Consider the following 14,934-nt stretch of genomic DNA (forward strand, 5'->3'; position numbering starts at 1 on the left):
GTGACAAAGAGGGAGCGAGGTGGGAAGGGGGAACCGTGAGATCGGCGGAGGGATGCTAGGTTTATAACGACGTGATAAAACACCCAGTCAAGAGGAACCCACTCACTCCTACACTAGGCACTCACTCGTAGGAGTGAGGGCCCCCAGCGAAGAAAGTCTGGGGTCTGGGGAAAGACCGCCAGTCGGACAACCGGACCGTTCAAGCGGCTGGGGGACATCGTCTGGGGTGCGCGGGCAGGCCGGGGCGCGCTTGGCCAACTGCAGCGAAAGCTTAACCAATATCTGGACTTCCGGAGCCGGCCACCACGCGACGAGAAGGACAGCATCCACTTCTGCGGAAGGCTGCGGGGGGGTTGCTGGTGCGCTGGGATCCTGGGGGATCCTGGGGACTTTTTTTTTGTTCGACAGGTACGCGGGTACCTTGTTGTTGCACACCCCCCGCCCATGTCCATGGACCTCCACGGGCCACTACCTGCACCATCAGCAGAGACATCCCTCTTTACCTCGAGCCCGGGACGGAGCGGCGCGGCAGTAAATTGTGACCGTGTAAAGCCAGGCTCGCCTGTGTTCATCAGCCCGGCCGCCAGGCAGAGGCTAATGTCGTGCGGCGAGAATTCATGTTGGAACTTATGCCCGTGGGAGACACCTTTCTCGAGCCGCTCCTGAGCGACGCATGTCGACTGAGACACAGTGAGACACACAAAAATAGGCGGCCGGGGCCTGCATCCACACTGTGGACATCGTCCCAGACTTGTTCTTCGGCCTGTTGGCAGAGGCAGCGTGGTGGAAAGTTCTCTGCTCGAGTCTTCCCGCCCCTCGGGTTCCAGAACCTCAGGGCATCAACGCGTGGAGGCGAGACCGCAGCGGGCCATCGCAACTGGCCCAGGGCCCGCGATCACCAGGCCTCTCCAAACTTTTCCCCAACTTTTCCCCCATCCCTATCCCCGCACCGCATCAATTCCCCAGTCGCCCCGCCCCCCAGTTCACCCCATCTCTATCATTCTGCGCACGCGCAATCGCACAACACGCAGCATTTTCCCGGCCGAGTCTTGGCAGGTTCAGACGGGCCTTGGCCACGAGGGACGCCCCTTTTGGGGCGATCGGACCGGCGTTGCGTCCGCCTGCGACAAGCGAGCAACCCTGGGCAAATGAGAGCAGCGCATCTCGCAGCCACTCAACAGCCAACATCGTGCGGCCGGTGGAAGCGGACCGATATGGGCCATCTTTGCATGCGCCATTGAGGACGGAGCGGCGCGCTTGGCTTGCGGGTTTCCGTCGCCAAGGCATTCTATTGTTCTGCTGCGTTTTCACGAGTCCTTCGCCCCAACGTTCACAAGTCAAGGGCTTCCTTTCTTTCCGTCCGTCAGGGCACCGCGCCCATCCGAACCCGAGTCTGTCAGTGGGAACAGTGGGTACCTGCGCATGATTCCGAATTTGGTCGACAAAAGGAGTGTTGCACATGAAAATGCCAAACGGGTGATCGCTGGTGGATTGATGGATCATCTGGCTGTCGAGATCCACCCCCCGGTGGAGATGTTCCTGGCAAGGATCCAGGGGTGGGTGCCGTGTGCCGTGGCAGGTTGATGAACTTTGCACCAGCAAGTCGCATTTTTCCATGCACAGTCGACATGAATAGCCACGCCTTTGAATGCTGGACGACCATCGCGCTCCTGGGCGTGACCCGGAGACTGGCTCGACTGGAACCTCAAACGCCTTCAAACGCTCCAGGCGTCCACCAAGATGGGGCCGCACTCAATGGAACTACGGCTCCAGGTTATTGTCGAGATTCAGCCCCTGCGGCCTCCAGCCGAGAGCCAGAGCCAGGGTACGGGGTCACCTGCCAGCTGGCCAGCCGAGCCAGACCACGCCGGAGGAGAAGCTTCACGACAACAGAGAAAAACGCCACATGCGCCGTTGAAAGCTTTGGCGACAGGCGAGCCGATGGGTGAGCGACAATGGGCGGGGGTGGATGATGAGCTCGCGAACACGAGCTCCTGATTGGGCCATAGGAAACGTCCCCGTTAATCCGGGGGCGTCCTGGGGCGGCCTTTGGCCCGATTCCCTCCCGCGTGGTCTCGGTTCGATGCGGGAGCCGGCCGCTGACTGGCCGAAATCGCATGTCGGGTAGGCTTCGAGAAGGGCAGAAGGCCCGTCTTGCTAGCCAATCCGAGAGCACACTGATCCGAAAATGACAACGCTAAGGCGAGTCTTGCAGCTTGCCGTTCCCTGCATGCGGCTCCTCTCGTCAGGCGAGTCAGGTCTGTCGCAGACAAGCCTCTTGGAGCTCGGGTTCGCCTAGCACCAGATTACCCGTCTTGGCTGGCATTTTAGCCTAAACAGCCGGCTGTTGCAGGGGTAAGGCGATGGGCGAGCTGGATGCGTCTGTTCGCTGCCTTCGCCTGCGAAGCTGTCTGACGCTTTGGGTATGGTGAGAACAAGCGGGCCCGAACGGGAACGCGTCAAGGGAAGAAGAACGCGGCTGTGGACCTCCAACCGCCAACTGATCTCGATATTGACATGTCCTGCGCACGCCAACTCGTTCAGCCAAGCAGATGGCCGAGATTCTGGAACCCCATTGTTGATCACTAGGTCGCCGGTAGCCCGAGACCAAGGTTGTGGTTGCGGCTGAATGTTTCCATCATCTTGGGTGAGGGGTGAGGGGCGAGATGAAGCCCGGAGCATCGGTGGCGCCGTCTACGGTTGGTTTTTTGCAAGACGGAAATAGCGAGGCCTGGCGGTTAGGCTGATACGGATACAGAGTACGAAGTGGCCAACGTGAGGTGATCACGAGGAAAGAAAGCAGCCGGGTAGCCGAGGAGAATCTTTTCGTTGTCTGATGTTTGCCTGGCGTGCGTTTGGATGAGCTTCCTTGGAATCCTCTTCCATTCTCTTCCAGGACTGATTCGTTCTTTCCCCGCAAGTGTTGGACGAATGTTCTTTCCCTTCTCGTAAATGATGCAGCCACTCCACAAAGCGTCCTATGGTACAAGGCCGCGGCAAGACGCACAACGGCGTTGAGCAGCATCGCCCATTGGCCGTCTTTCCGCCATCGGGCCGCGACTTTCAACATCAAGAAGCAATGGCCGTTGGAGAAGATATCGGATATCCGGCTCCCGAACTCAAGGGATCCGGGGCGGTTTCTCTCTCAGTTGACGGCCGACTTTCCACGCGAGAATACACTAGACGGCGTTCCCGAGGCATAATTACAACTAGTGTCAACGTTTGGGGTAGGATTTGTTGGTCCAGTGTGTTGGTTCCTGATGAAGGGTCCTGAAGGACTCTGCACCATCCCCGGATTTGGAGTTTTAGCTGCTTCTTTTTCCGTAACGGCCGTCCGTCAAAGCATCTCGACCGGGAAGTTGTGTTGCATCACGCAGACAAGCAATATTGGGAGGCACTGCAAGGATGCTTGGCGTGGACGGTTGGGCGGGTCGTCAGTTCTCGCCAGGTCCTACGTGTGACTCTGCCTCTTGCGCGAGCATGCTGAGGTTGGCATGGTGTGACTGGGCGGCCCTTCAAACTCCACCTTCTGGCGCGGTGCAGCATCCCGTTGGAAGAGAAAAGGCAAACTTGTCGTGAGAGCTGAAAAAGAGAGTTCGCCTTCGAGAGATCCTGAAGGATTTTTGTTCGCGAGATGCGCTCCGAAAAGCCGACAGGGAAGAGCGCTGCCTGCCGCGTGGACCAACAGCAGCAACTGATCAGATCGACAAGATCCAGCCCTTCCCACATGTTAGTTCTCCGCCCCCAAGTCCCCAAAAAACACCCCGGACCCCAGAGTTGTGAGACCTTCTCGAAGGACAAACCCCCATGGAACGAGATAACGGGAGCAGGCCTCGGAAAAAATGGGGAATTTCTTTTGTGGGCTGCTGAGTGCCGACTCACGTGGGGTCTTGGCGTCAAGCGCATCACGTGCCAATCATGCAACCACTCAATCAACGCGCCCACCGACGCGTCTCCAATTTTTGGCCCAGCGGTGTTTCCGCCAAGCCCTCGACATGGGATCGCGTCCAATGCACTACCACGCGTGAAGCCGTGACATGAACCGTGACGTCGGCACGTTCCTTCCGGCCTATTCGTAAGGGTTCAACACAACACCATGGCGGGCCCTGTTCAGAAGAAACAGGCCTCGCTAACGAGCTTTTTTACCGTCAATGGGTCGGCGAAGAAACCCGCAGCAACTGCAACGGCAGTGACAAATAAGAACAAACGGGGCCCTGAAATTGATGAGGATCAAGAAAAGGAGCCCGCGCCATCGTCTCCACTCTCCATTCGCGAATCGACACGGAAACGCCCATTGCGAGACACCAGCGGCAATGGCAAGTTGAAACCGAGCCGCCCGGCAAAACGTGCGAGATCGGTTGCGGGCGACGAGTCGGACGATGGCACCTTCGAGCCAGAACAGAAGTCACCGAAGCGTCCGGCTCCCGAAGCTGAGCCACGGAGTTCAGCGTCCCGGGCGGAGCTGTACGCCTATAATGCGGACCGCTCAGCTCCGGGGCTGGCTGAACTTGACGAGGGCGATGAAGGAGCTGCCGTGAAGCGGAAAAAGGAAGAGCTACATCGCAAGTTTGTGAAGAAGCTCGGCCACCCGGACAGCCTGTCTTCATTCAGGAGGCGCGAAGCCTTGGGCCAGAGCGGCAGCCCCGGAGCTGATGGGGATGACGACGAAGGCGATGGGGAGGCGGAGGAAGAGGACGCAGCCCCTCCAACAAAGGCCAAGAAGAAGGGCGCCAAGACAGGCAAGCTGACTCCGATGGAGATTCAGTTCCTCGATATCAAGAGGAAGCACATGGATACTGTTTTAGTGGTCGAGGTTGGGTATAAGTTCAGATTCTTTGGCGAGGATGCCCGCATCGCTGCTAGAGAATTGAGCATTGTCTGCATCAGTGGCAAGTTCAGATACGATGAGCGTATGTTTGACCCTCTTATGTTTGCTTGTTCCAAGACACTCGCTAACGGCTCTGCAAAGACCCATCGGAGGCACATCTTGACCGCTTTGCTTCCGCCAGCATTCCCGTACACCGTCTCAACGTCCACGTCAAACGCCTCGTTGCCGCAGGGCACAAGGTCGGTGTCGTCCGCCAGCTCGAAACGGCAGCGCTCAAAAAAGCCGGCGACAACCGGAACGCCCCCTTCGTCCGAAAGCTCACGAGTGTTTACACCAAAGGGACTTACATAGACGAGACGGGCGAGCTCGATCAAGCTGGCGAGGGCTCTGGGGGCGTGTCAGCTGGGTACTTGCTCTGCCTCACTGAATCACCCGCGAGCGGCCTCGGCGCGGACGAAAAGGTTCACGTTGGCATCATTGCGGTCCAGCCTGCGACGGGCGATATCATCTACGATGACTTTGAAGATGGATTCATGAGGCGGGAAATCGAGACTCGCCTTCTTCACATTTCTCCCTGCGAGCTTCTCATCGTCGGTGACCTATCCAAAGCCACGGACAAGTTGGTTCAGCATCTCGCCGGGAGCAGCACCAACGTGTTTGGTGATAGGACCCGTGTGGAGAGGGTCCCCAAGAGCAAGACGATGGCTGCGGAAGCCAACTCCCACGTCACTCAGTTCTACGCCGGCAAGGCTCGTGATGACGACGAGCGCTCGACCACTCTTCTAGAAAAGGTTCTGAAGCTGCCAGAATCTGTGACGACCTGTCTTTCGGCCATGATCACCCATCTGACTGAGTACGGCTTGGAACACATCTTCGATTTAACCAAATACTTCCAGTCGTTCAGCACTCGACAGCACATGCTGATCAACGGCACCACGCTCGAGAGTTTGGAGGTCTACCGAAACGCCACAGACCAATCCGAGAAGGGGAGTCTGCTGTGGGCACTGGACAAGACCCGAACCCGTCCCGGCCGGCGGTTGCTGAGGAAGTGGATCGGCCGGCCATTGCTGGACCGAGACCGCCTGCAGGAGCGTGTCACCGCTGTCGAGGAGTTGGTTGAGAACCGGTCCACCCTCAAGGTTGAGAAGCTAGGGGGTCTTCTGACCTCGATTAAGGCCGACCTTGAACGCAGCCTCATCCGCATTTACTACGGAAAATGCACCCGGCCAGAGCTTCTGACCACTTTGCAAACACTGCAGAGGATCTCCATCGAGTTCTCTCGGGTGAAGTCGCCAGCCGACACCGGCTTCACCTCCAGTGTTATCAGTGAAGCCATCTGCTCCCTTCCAGGAATCGGGACCATCGCGACCTCCTACCTTGAAAAAATCAACCCCGAGGCTGCCCGGAAGGATGACAAGTACAGCTTCTTCCGCGAAGACCACGAAACCGACGCTATCAGCGACCACAAACTCGGCATTGCCGCAGTTGAGGCCGATCTGGACGCTCACCGCGAGGAGGCAGGCGCAAAGCTATCGAAGAAGTCCCCCGTGACCTACGCGACTGTGGCCGGTATCGAGTATCTGATCGAGGTCCCCAACACCGATCTGAAGCGCGTTCCCGCATCATGGGCCAAGATCAGCGGCACCAAAAAGCTGTCCCGCTTCCACACGCCCGAGGTCATGCGCTTCATCAACGAGCGCGACCAACACAAGGAAGCCCTCGCCGCAGCCTGCGACACCGCCTTCACCGACCTCCTCCAGTCCATCGCAGCCGAATATCAACCCCTACGCGACGCCGTCGCCTCGCTCGCCACCCTCGACTGTCTCCTCTCCCTCGCCGACGTAGCCTCCCTCCCAGGATACACCAAACCCACCTTCCTCCCCACCTCCGACCCCCCATCCATCTCCATCACCTCCGGCCGCCACCCCATCGCCGAACACACCCTCCCAGACGGCTACATCCCCTTCACCACCTCCCTGCACGCCCCATCGCCCCTCGCCCAGCTCATCACCGGCCCCAACATGGGCGGCAAATCCAGCTACGTCCGCGCCGTGGCCCTCCTCGTCCTCCTCGCCCAAATCGGCTCCTACGTCCCCGCCGACGCCATGTCCCTCACGCTCACCGACGCCATCTACACCCGCATGGGCGCGCGCGACAACCTCTTCGCCGGCGAAAGCACCTTCATGGTCGAAGTCTCCGAAACAGCCGCCATACTGCGCGGCGCGACCCCACGCTCCCTCGTCATCCTCGATGAGCTCGGCCGTGGCACCTCGACCCACGACGGCGCGGCCATTGCTCACGCCGTGCTTGAACATGTCGCCCGCGAGACGCGTTGTTTGACGTTGTTCATCACGCATTACCAGAATCTTGCGCGTGTTGCGGATGGTCTAGGCGGCGCCGTTCGGTGCGTGCATATGCGTTTTGAAGCTAACAACAACAACGACGACGGAGAAGAAAAAGAAGGAGAAGAAGAAGACATCACAAGCACCCAAGAAATAACCTTCCTCTACGAAGTCGCCGAAGGTGTAGCCCACCGGTCCTACGGCCTCAACGTCGCCCGCCTAGCACGGATTCCACAGCGCGTGTTGGAGGTAGCAGCACGCAAGTCACGCGAGATGGAAGAGGGAGTTAAATCCCGGCGGTTACGCGGGGCCGTACGCTTGCTGGAGGATGTGATGACGGGAGTAGGAGTAGTAGGAAACGGGGGAGGTGATGGTGGAGTTGGTAGGGAGGATCAGTTGGAGCATCTGGTGTCGAGTATTGAGCAATTGTAAGCGGGCTATGGTCAGTGGGATAGATGGATGGTGGGATAAAAGGCCCTTCGGCGGCCGGGTTTCAACTACAATGTCAAATAGTAGCAGATGATACTTATTTTCATCGTCGTGTATGAACAAAGCTTACAGTCATCCGCTTTTGGCCCCGGTTCTTTTTGCTGTCGACAAGTGCGTCAAGCCTAGCCTTCAGGCAGGCAGTTTAAAGGCACCCCGTGATTGTTGACAACACCTCGATACACGTCATGTCCTGTATTAAGCAAAATTTCGAAAAGCAGTCTCCCGGCCCGTTAGTTTTTAACCTTAGACGATCACCTCGGCACAAGTACACGGAGCATAGACCACGGCAAGGGATGTATATGGGTAAAAGGCAAGTCAAGATATGTCACTAACTCTGCAGCCAGTTATCGACCAAGGTCCTGTGCTAAATGCGGCCAATTGATGATGGTGGAACCCGAGTTCTTGCACTCCATGCCAGGATGTGGAGGACGGGGACACCGAGTCCAAAAGATCTGTTTTCCGACGCCATTGTCCCTTTCCTCCCAGTGCTTCTCCCAGTGCCTCCATGCCTGTCAAGATGCCCCTCAAGCGCCACTGATTGCTAAATGCCGAACTGCAAAAATAAATACGGGTGGGATCTTGTCGACCCAAACAGTCCTCGACCAGTTGACAACCCGAGGATGCGTAGTGTTACATATAGTGAGTTGTAATGATGAAACAACTCAACCATGGAAGTTTGTCGGTGCTCATTTCTCTCCATCTTAGAGGTCGAAGTCCTGCTCAACACGCTCATGGGTTGAATCCGAGGCGAAAGTACCAGCGAAGCCGTTGAATGCCATACCGCCCAAGTTCATGGCGTTGAGAGTGGGAAAGTTGGGAGTCGACGGCTTTGCCTCGGTGCCAAAGTTCGAATAACCGTATGGGTTGTAATATCCGTTCCGGCCCTGAACACACAGCGGGTTGAACGTGCCGGCCCCCATGGCGTGCTGGTGTTGAAAATAATTGCTGCTCGGCACGGAGGACTGAGAAGCAAACATAGGTGACGGGGCACCCCCAGCTGTGGCGTAGGGAGTAGGCTTGCTGGGTTTCTGCGCAGCCGATTTAAGGGACATATTCGAGTCCAAGGATTGGAGGGCGGAACGACGGCGAAGTTCGAAGCTGTTACAGTTCAGTGAGTTGACTATGGCCGAATGCGCACGATACAGAGTCTTGCTTACCTTGACTCTCCGTGAGAGCTCTCAGTATGAGCTGCAACTTATCAGCGCTCCAGGCCACATATGGGGTGAGAAACTCCTCCTACCAGGATTGCTCTTTGGAGAGTCACGAAAGACATCGTAGCCCTCGCCGGGTCCTGAACCTCTCTCGCTAGCACCACCCTGAGAGCGTCTAGTGCGGGACGCTACCCTGCGTGTGAGTCTGCTCGAGGACCTGCGTGCAGGCCCCGATGTTGTAGTAGCAGTTGAGGAACGGCGGCCTCGCTTGGGCTTCGGGACATCGGAGTCCTCGAACTCACGGTCCTGTGTGGGGTCACCATTAACATCAGTCTAACAGCATCAGAGGGCGGACAAGACAGCACTCGTTGTCCGGCCACCGCTTACCGGGCTTCCTTCGACTGAAGGAGTAGCGTAAATATCCCGGACACGTTGAAACTCGCCATCCTCCGCCCAGACAAACTCATTTGGGACGATGCCAGATGAAGTCTCCTCCATTTGCTTCAAGACGGAATCGTCCTTCCTTTGATTGCGCATCCTCTTTTGAATATCGTCCGCGGAGTCGAAAAGCCCCATGCCGGGAAACCTCACGCCTTTAAGTTTGTTGATATCATTCTCGTCATCGCCTTCGGTGGTCTCCGACGGAATCTCGGAAACAGGGACACTGTCCGTGGTTCCCGTCTCCGAGGGCCACCTCCGGTAGTACTTGGCGGGTGCCGCGTTCTCTGGGGTGGTGGGAATCGAATAGTCTGACCGAGAGCGCTTCAGAAACTCGGCTGGGTAGCCCGAGCCGTTCGTATTCTCGAAGTGCCCGCGATGTATATCTTGGAAGGAGCTCGGCATTCCAGACCAATGATTCACCACGGACAACGACTCCGCATACTCATCAGGATCAGCCTTGATCAAGTCATGGTCCAAGTTGCCAGCATCGGATTTGTTCTTCGTTCAGCGTCAGTTTAGGTAACAACCCCAACCAAATACTTTATGACCTTGACTTACCGACACAGTCGAATGCCTGGTGCGTCTACCCGTTTTCTTTTGCTCCTTCGCAGCCATGCGCTCGGCAAGGAGAGCGTTGATACCATACTGCTCGCACCAGTTGTCATATTGCCGGACTTCTTCTAAAACCGCTCGGTTGTCACGAGCCTTCAGCTCAGCCTTGAAGCGATGAGCGAGATGGCTCTTTGACGAAATGTGAGTGAGCAGATGGGAAAGATCGGAGAAGTTGGGCTTCTTGGGGCAGAGTGTGCATCGAAGGGGGATGGAGGCAGGGTCGCCCATCGTGACCAGGTCCATGGGAGCCACCGCCGCCATACTCTGCGTGTGTGGTGGTTAGTACTGGTCCCGTATTGACCACAAAGGCAGGTCTGTTGGCAACTTTTCGTCAGGTAGCTACTCACAAGTGGTCCGGGTGGTTATGGTCGGCAAGGCCAACCACGGGATGAAAGGCGATGAGGAGGGGAGAGTCCGCCAAATTAAAGGACGGAAACGCAAGGTGGGTTGAATATCCGAGGCAGGAGAGACCTAAAATTTCGGCATGGAAAATCCGAAATTGAAATGATCTATCGCAACTCGCGTTTAGTCGGATGAAGAGAAACCTTTGCAGTTTGATCGATCAGACCTTTTCAGCCCGGGAAGAGAATGGATCGGTGGGCGTATAGAATGAAGCGATTTATTGTGACCTTAACATCCCCCGTAGGCTGTCCTGAATGTCGAGGTCTCGTCGCCAACTCTGGATTTGAGGAGGCTGCAGGCACGGCTCAATCTAGTATCAGAAACGAAACGGGGCAGGAGGAAACGCGTCAGTTGGGGCGAGGAGTTAACGTGACTAGGGAAGCGTTGGAAAGAACAGCGGATTTTCCCAACTTGCGGAAGGAGCAATTGGCCTAGGATGGAAGGAGGGGGGAGTGTATCAGGCGGATAGGCCGAGAAGGTTAATCCGGTTCAAGGAGGGAAGGAACGGATGAGAAACTGGCTCAAAAAAGAGAAAGACAGGATTATGAAGAACTGGTCCGAGGATGTCGATGACGGCCTGGGTGTGCTCGGGTTATGGATTGGCCCCGGAGTTGGCAACATCGGCGGAATGGAGGTTGGGTTGGAAACATAGCGCTTGTTTTATTCTCATGGGCGGAAGGTGGTAGGGAAAGAAATATTATTAGTTGTAGCTAGCCTTACGTAGCGTTGGTTGCAGTGAACGCTAGGTGATTTTGTGCTGTGAATATACTACATGACCAAAATATCAAAGACCGGAAAGTTTGGTGAATCAAAGGCACCTATCTACCTACATATGGACTGGATTACCTTTGTTTCTGCGATGAAGAAGCAGACCTAACTGGCGTACCGTATCTCAATGGCACGACACTAGGGCGGCTGCACACCCGAGATGAGATTGGACAGAAGACCTGCAACATGTTTGGGAGTAGCGAGAATTCAAATCATGATCTACGACACCTTATCCTAAGGGCTGATACCTAACCCCCTTACTGCCAGCTATGATACGGATACCGGGCCTATAGACCTAGTAGGTTACCCAGACCCATAATGCCTGTCGTAAAAGCTCACCGGAAGTAGAATGATAGGTGGAAATGGTCTAAGGACAGAAAATGGCGCTGTGATACAGAAACAATAGGCATGTAACAATAGGGGAAGGGTGCGTCGAGCTTTGTGACAGCATTTATAACTGGGCACATACCTGAGTGATGATAGTATGGCGCTTGTTATTGCGTATCAAAGCGAATTCAAAGTTGGTAACCCGAGTTGTTAACAATCAGACGTCTAAGCATTTGTTTGAAACTTTTAAGTGGTTGATTCTTGGTATGGTGTATAACCTAGGTCAATGCTTTGGGCTTTTTTGTAATTATACTGCGTAATTATATACGGTAACTAACATTAGAGAATGGAATAAGACAGTGGATCATAACGGTGAAGGTATCAGAGACACGTTATGAATACTAAAAAATCTCAGATGTCTTGTTATTTGGGTTTCTTTGGACTTGATGCTTTTTGCAATACTCTGGAGGTGGCCGGGTAAACATGAGTTGTAAAGGACATGCACCAGACTACAGTGAAAACCTTGAAGATATTTAGGAGTGGAAGCATAAATAATTGCTCAATGGCCCAGAACCCGTGCGGTCGTTGACTTGGGCATACAATATACTTCGTCAACGGGCTGGAGTCCGGGATACTTGAGTAAGCTCAGTCCCGCAAGACCAAATACGGTATGCCATACGTCAACCATATCACCGGGCCTGTCCGAGATGCCGCCTCGTTCGGGGTCCTGACAGCGGAGGATGAAGGCGGCCAGCTGGTCCTTGTCGATCCAGTGTGTTTTCCCGATCATCTCTAGGCTGCTCAAAACCCACCAGCTGTAGCAGACATCTTCCTTCTTTTCTGGCCGGCCATTGAGGCCACCGCCGGCAATTTGCCTCTCGCTCAACCATCTCCCAAGGCGTTCCTTGTCTATGAGATCCTGCCTCCCGGCGATCGTCAGAGCGGCGACGCATGTGAATATTTGGCCGGAGTGGGATTCAGCCCCAGGGCTCACTCCGTAGCCGCCATCAAAGTTGGCACATGCGGCAACATGCTGGACTGCCTTATCAACGTCAACAAGCTCCAGCAACCCGAGGAGCGAGAGCGCATTCAAGGCACCGTAAAGGAACCGGGTATCTTCTTCCCCCCACTCGTCACCGGCAAACGTGCCTGTCTCGTGGTTTTGAAGATTAGAAATATCTGGTCACATTGTCAGCATCAACCTCCCCGAAATGTCGCGGGCCCTAAGACGCACATTGTCCCACCTGTGCTTTGCCCTTCCCTCGCGTCTCTAACTCGTCGAACGCGTCAACCATGGCGAGGATCTGTACGGCGCTAACTGTGGAAAGCATATGTGCGTCGTGGCCGGGGGCCGCCCCGAAGCCGCCGGTCTCATGCTGGCATGATAGCACAAAGTCGATGGTCTCGGCGCGCGGGAGGGCGTCGGGTTGCCCAAGCAGGTGTAAGGACGTCAGCCCCCAATATAACCCGTTGAGCCGAAGGTGCTCAGTCAACCAGTAATCATATTCATCCTTTCTCGAATCTAAGCTCTGGATATATGTGACATGGGCAGATTTGACCAGTCGGAGGTCCTCCGGGAGCTGGCTGAAGCTTTGCGCCATGGTCGAGTGTTTGTGTCGCGGTTTCGGTTTGATGAGGCGCCTTGGGGAAATTGCGGGGATGAATTTCGAGGTGGGGCGGCAGAAGCCGCCAAGCAATGTATGTTTACGTAATCATTTTCCCTCTTCAGGACGCAGTGGACAGTGGACAATGGTAACATCCAATACTCCCGTTAGGGGTACGAAAGGCACATTGGAAGATTGAAGGGTCAAGCATGACCATTGACCGGATAGGGCCGTAGACGAACAACTGTTACCCTTGGCTCCGTTACCACCTTGGTGGGATTCGGTTCCTCCCGTCTTGGTGGTGAACTTCATCTCGGTTGGCTCGACGTAACATTGGTTTCGCTCCCACCAAACCGGGCGCTTCGTGTCTTTGCTGCCTTGACAAAAGGAAGGACGACTTGGGCGGGAATTGCAATGCACTCCCGTTGAATCCGTGGATCCAGAGAGGCAAGTTGAGCTGATGGGTCTAGACCAGCGATTTGAGCGCCCCAGCGCATAGACCGGATATCTCTCCAATCATGACCTGCCAGACACATTACGCAGTAAAGGAGCTTGCAGTCTCACCCTGAAACAGGACGTGCTTACGACAGAGTAGGAAGCCATCTGAATACAATGCTGGAAATTATCGGGAGTTAATCCCTTTCGCATAACAAGGGAAACAATGAGAAATTATACTGGTTGGTTAGGCCGGTATTTGTAACGACGATGAGCCCTGATCCTATGTTACATCAAGTCTGGACGTGCTTTCTTCTCAGTGAGGTTGGGATAGGTATGGATTTGACCGCATCTGATCATGTTCCTGACCAAACCGCATTTGGTTAGCGTCTGTCACTTTAACTAAAGATTTTCAAGGAAAGAACGATCGAGAGAATGCATTTGGTTCAGTGCATTTGAAAAACAACTGCTTCGTTGTAGGTGATTTGTATTTATCCTTCTTTTTAACAGAGGCAGCCGAAAAATTAGGTGTGATTGTTGCTTGGTCTTTGGTCTTCTCACTTGTCGGTCGGTGTTTTCGATTTCGGCTCTCGGATAGAATCCAGTACGAAGTATTTTTCGCCAAATGCGGCCACAAGGTATTGGGCTGTCAATTCATCACCGCTTGCGTCTCTGCGGCAGACTCCCCGACCCTGTTGTCCAACGGTACCTTTTTTTACCAGGGATTCACCACAGACATCCCAAATCCGGCGCAAAGGTGAAAAACACGACAATCGAGCCGACACTCTTTCACGATGTCGCCTTTCATGCATATTGCCCCGCTAATGCGGTGCTGTCTTGCAGCACCTCCCTTGCTTCACGCTAACTTCTTGCATGATAGATTACGAATACGGAGTACGTTACCCTCTCCTTTCAATTTTGTCAGGCGTGAGCGGCCGCGATAAATACAAACCCGTCCGTTGCGAAACAAAATCTTTTTCACGGCAACTGCACAATGAACGGCGTAGGGAGGGGCGCAGACAGAGTGTCCTCCTTGTGCCACAAAATTCCCATTAGGAGATATTATTCTGCTGCGTACCACAGTATGGCATTCGTGAAGCAAGCTCAGTTTGCTCGCCGCCGGAGTCGTGATTGTGTAAATACAGTCCGGATACACGACTCGGCCTCGGCGTCCCCGATCAAGGCGGTTCCAGATTTCTCGACAATACATTGGGTTGTTTGACAAGGAATGTCCATCACTCACAAGCGTCCCCGGCCTGGCACACAAGCATGAAGCCGCCATTGATGGAAGTCAGTCTGATGAATCGCGTCTTGGATTCTTGGTCTCTTGCATCCCGATACGAGAATGGTATTTCGACAAGGCGGGGTCTCAAGAAACCCCCGAGTGGCCGCTTGGTGGGCGGGGATCTCTGGGCGGAGCACTGAGGAGAGCAGCTGGGGAAAGACAGGGGCAGCGGTGTGTGCCTCCTTGGCCCATGCCATTTCAGTTCGTCAGTCGATCTGGCACGCCTTGGCCCGCCTTTCCATCAGAACTG

The 14,934-nt window shown here is 55.1% G+C and overlaps 3 protein-coding genes across 3 annotated transcripts; 1 reads left to right on the forward strand and 2 right to left on the reverse strand.

Moving 5' to 3' along the window:
• Window positions 1–4,096: 4,096 nt before the first annotated feature.
• Window positions 4,097–7,602, forward strand: C8A04DRAFT_32188 (muts domain V-domain-containing protein; the record flags this gene model as incomplete). Its single annotated transcript, XM_062782009.1, has 2 exons — window positions 4,097–4,910; window positions 4,970–7,602. The coding sequence occupies 2 exons, from the start codon at window positions 4,097–4,099 to the stop codon at window positions 7,600–7,602; spliced, it is 3,447 nt and encodes a 1,148-aa protein (XP_062633679.1).
• Window positions 7,603–8,360: 758 nt separating this feature from the next.
• C8A04DRAFT_15068 (uncharacterized protein) lies at window positions 8,361–10,124 on the reverse strand (the record flags this gene model as incomplete). Its single annotated transcript, XM_062778343.1, has 4 exons — window positions 8,361–8,656; window positions 8,891–9,116; window positions 9,198–9,749; window positions 9,810–10,124. 4 exons carry the CDS (start codon window positions 10,122–10,124, stop codon window positions 8,361–8,363), a joined length of 1,389 nt encoding a protein of 462 aa, XP_062633680.1.
• A 1,795-nt stretch (window positions 10,125–11,919) lies between these two features.
• On the reverse strand, window positions 11,920–12,961 carry C8A04DRAFT_15074 (terpenoid cyclases/protein prenyltransferase alpha-alpha toroid; the record flags this gene model as incomplete). Its single annotated transcript, XM_062778345.1, has 2 exons — window positions 11,920–12,539; window positions 12,595–12,961. 2 exons carry the CDS (start codon window positions 12,959–12,961, stop codon window positions 11,920–11,922), a joined length of 987 nt encoding a protein of 328 aa, XP_062633681.1.
• Between the last annotated feature and the right edge of the window lie 1,973 nt (window positions 12,962–14,934).

This window comes from Dichotomopilus funicola (assembly GCF_033296635.1).
Source record: "Dichotomopilus funicola strain CBS 141.50 unplaced genomic scaffold C8A04scaffold_82, whole genome shotgun sequence".
NCBI lineage: Eukaryota > Fungi > Ascomycota > Sordariomycetes > Sordariales > Chaetomiaceae > Dichotomopilus > Dichotomopilus funicola.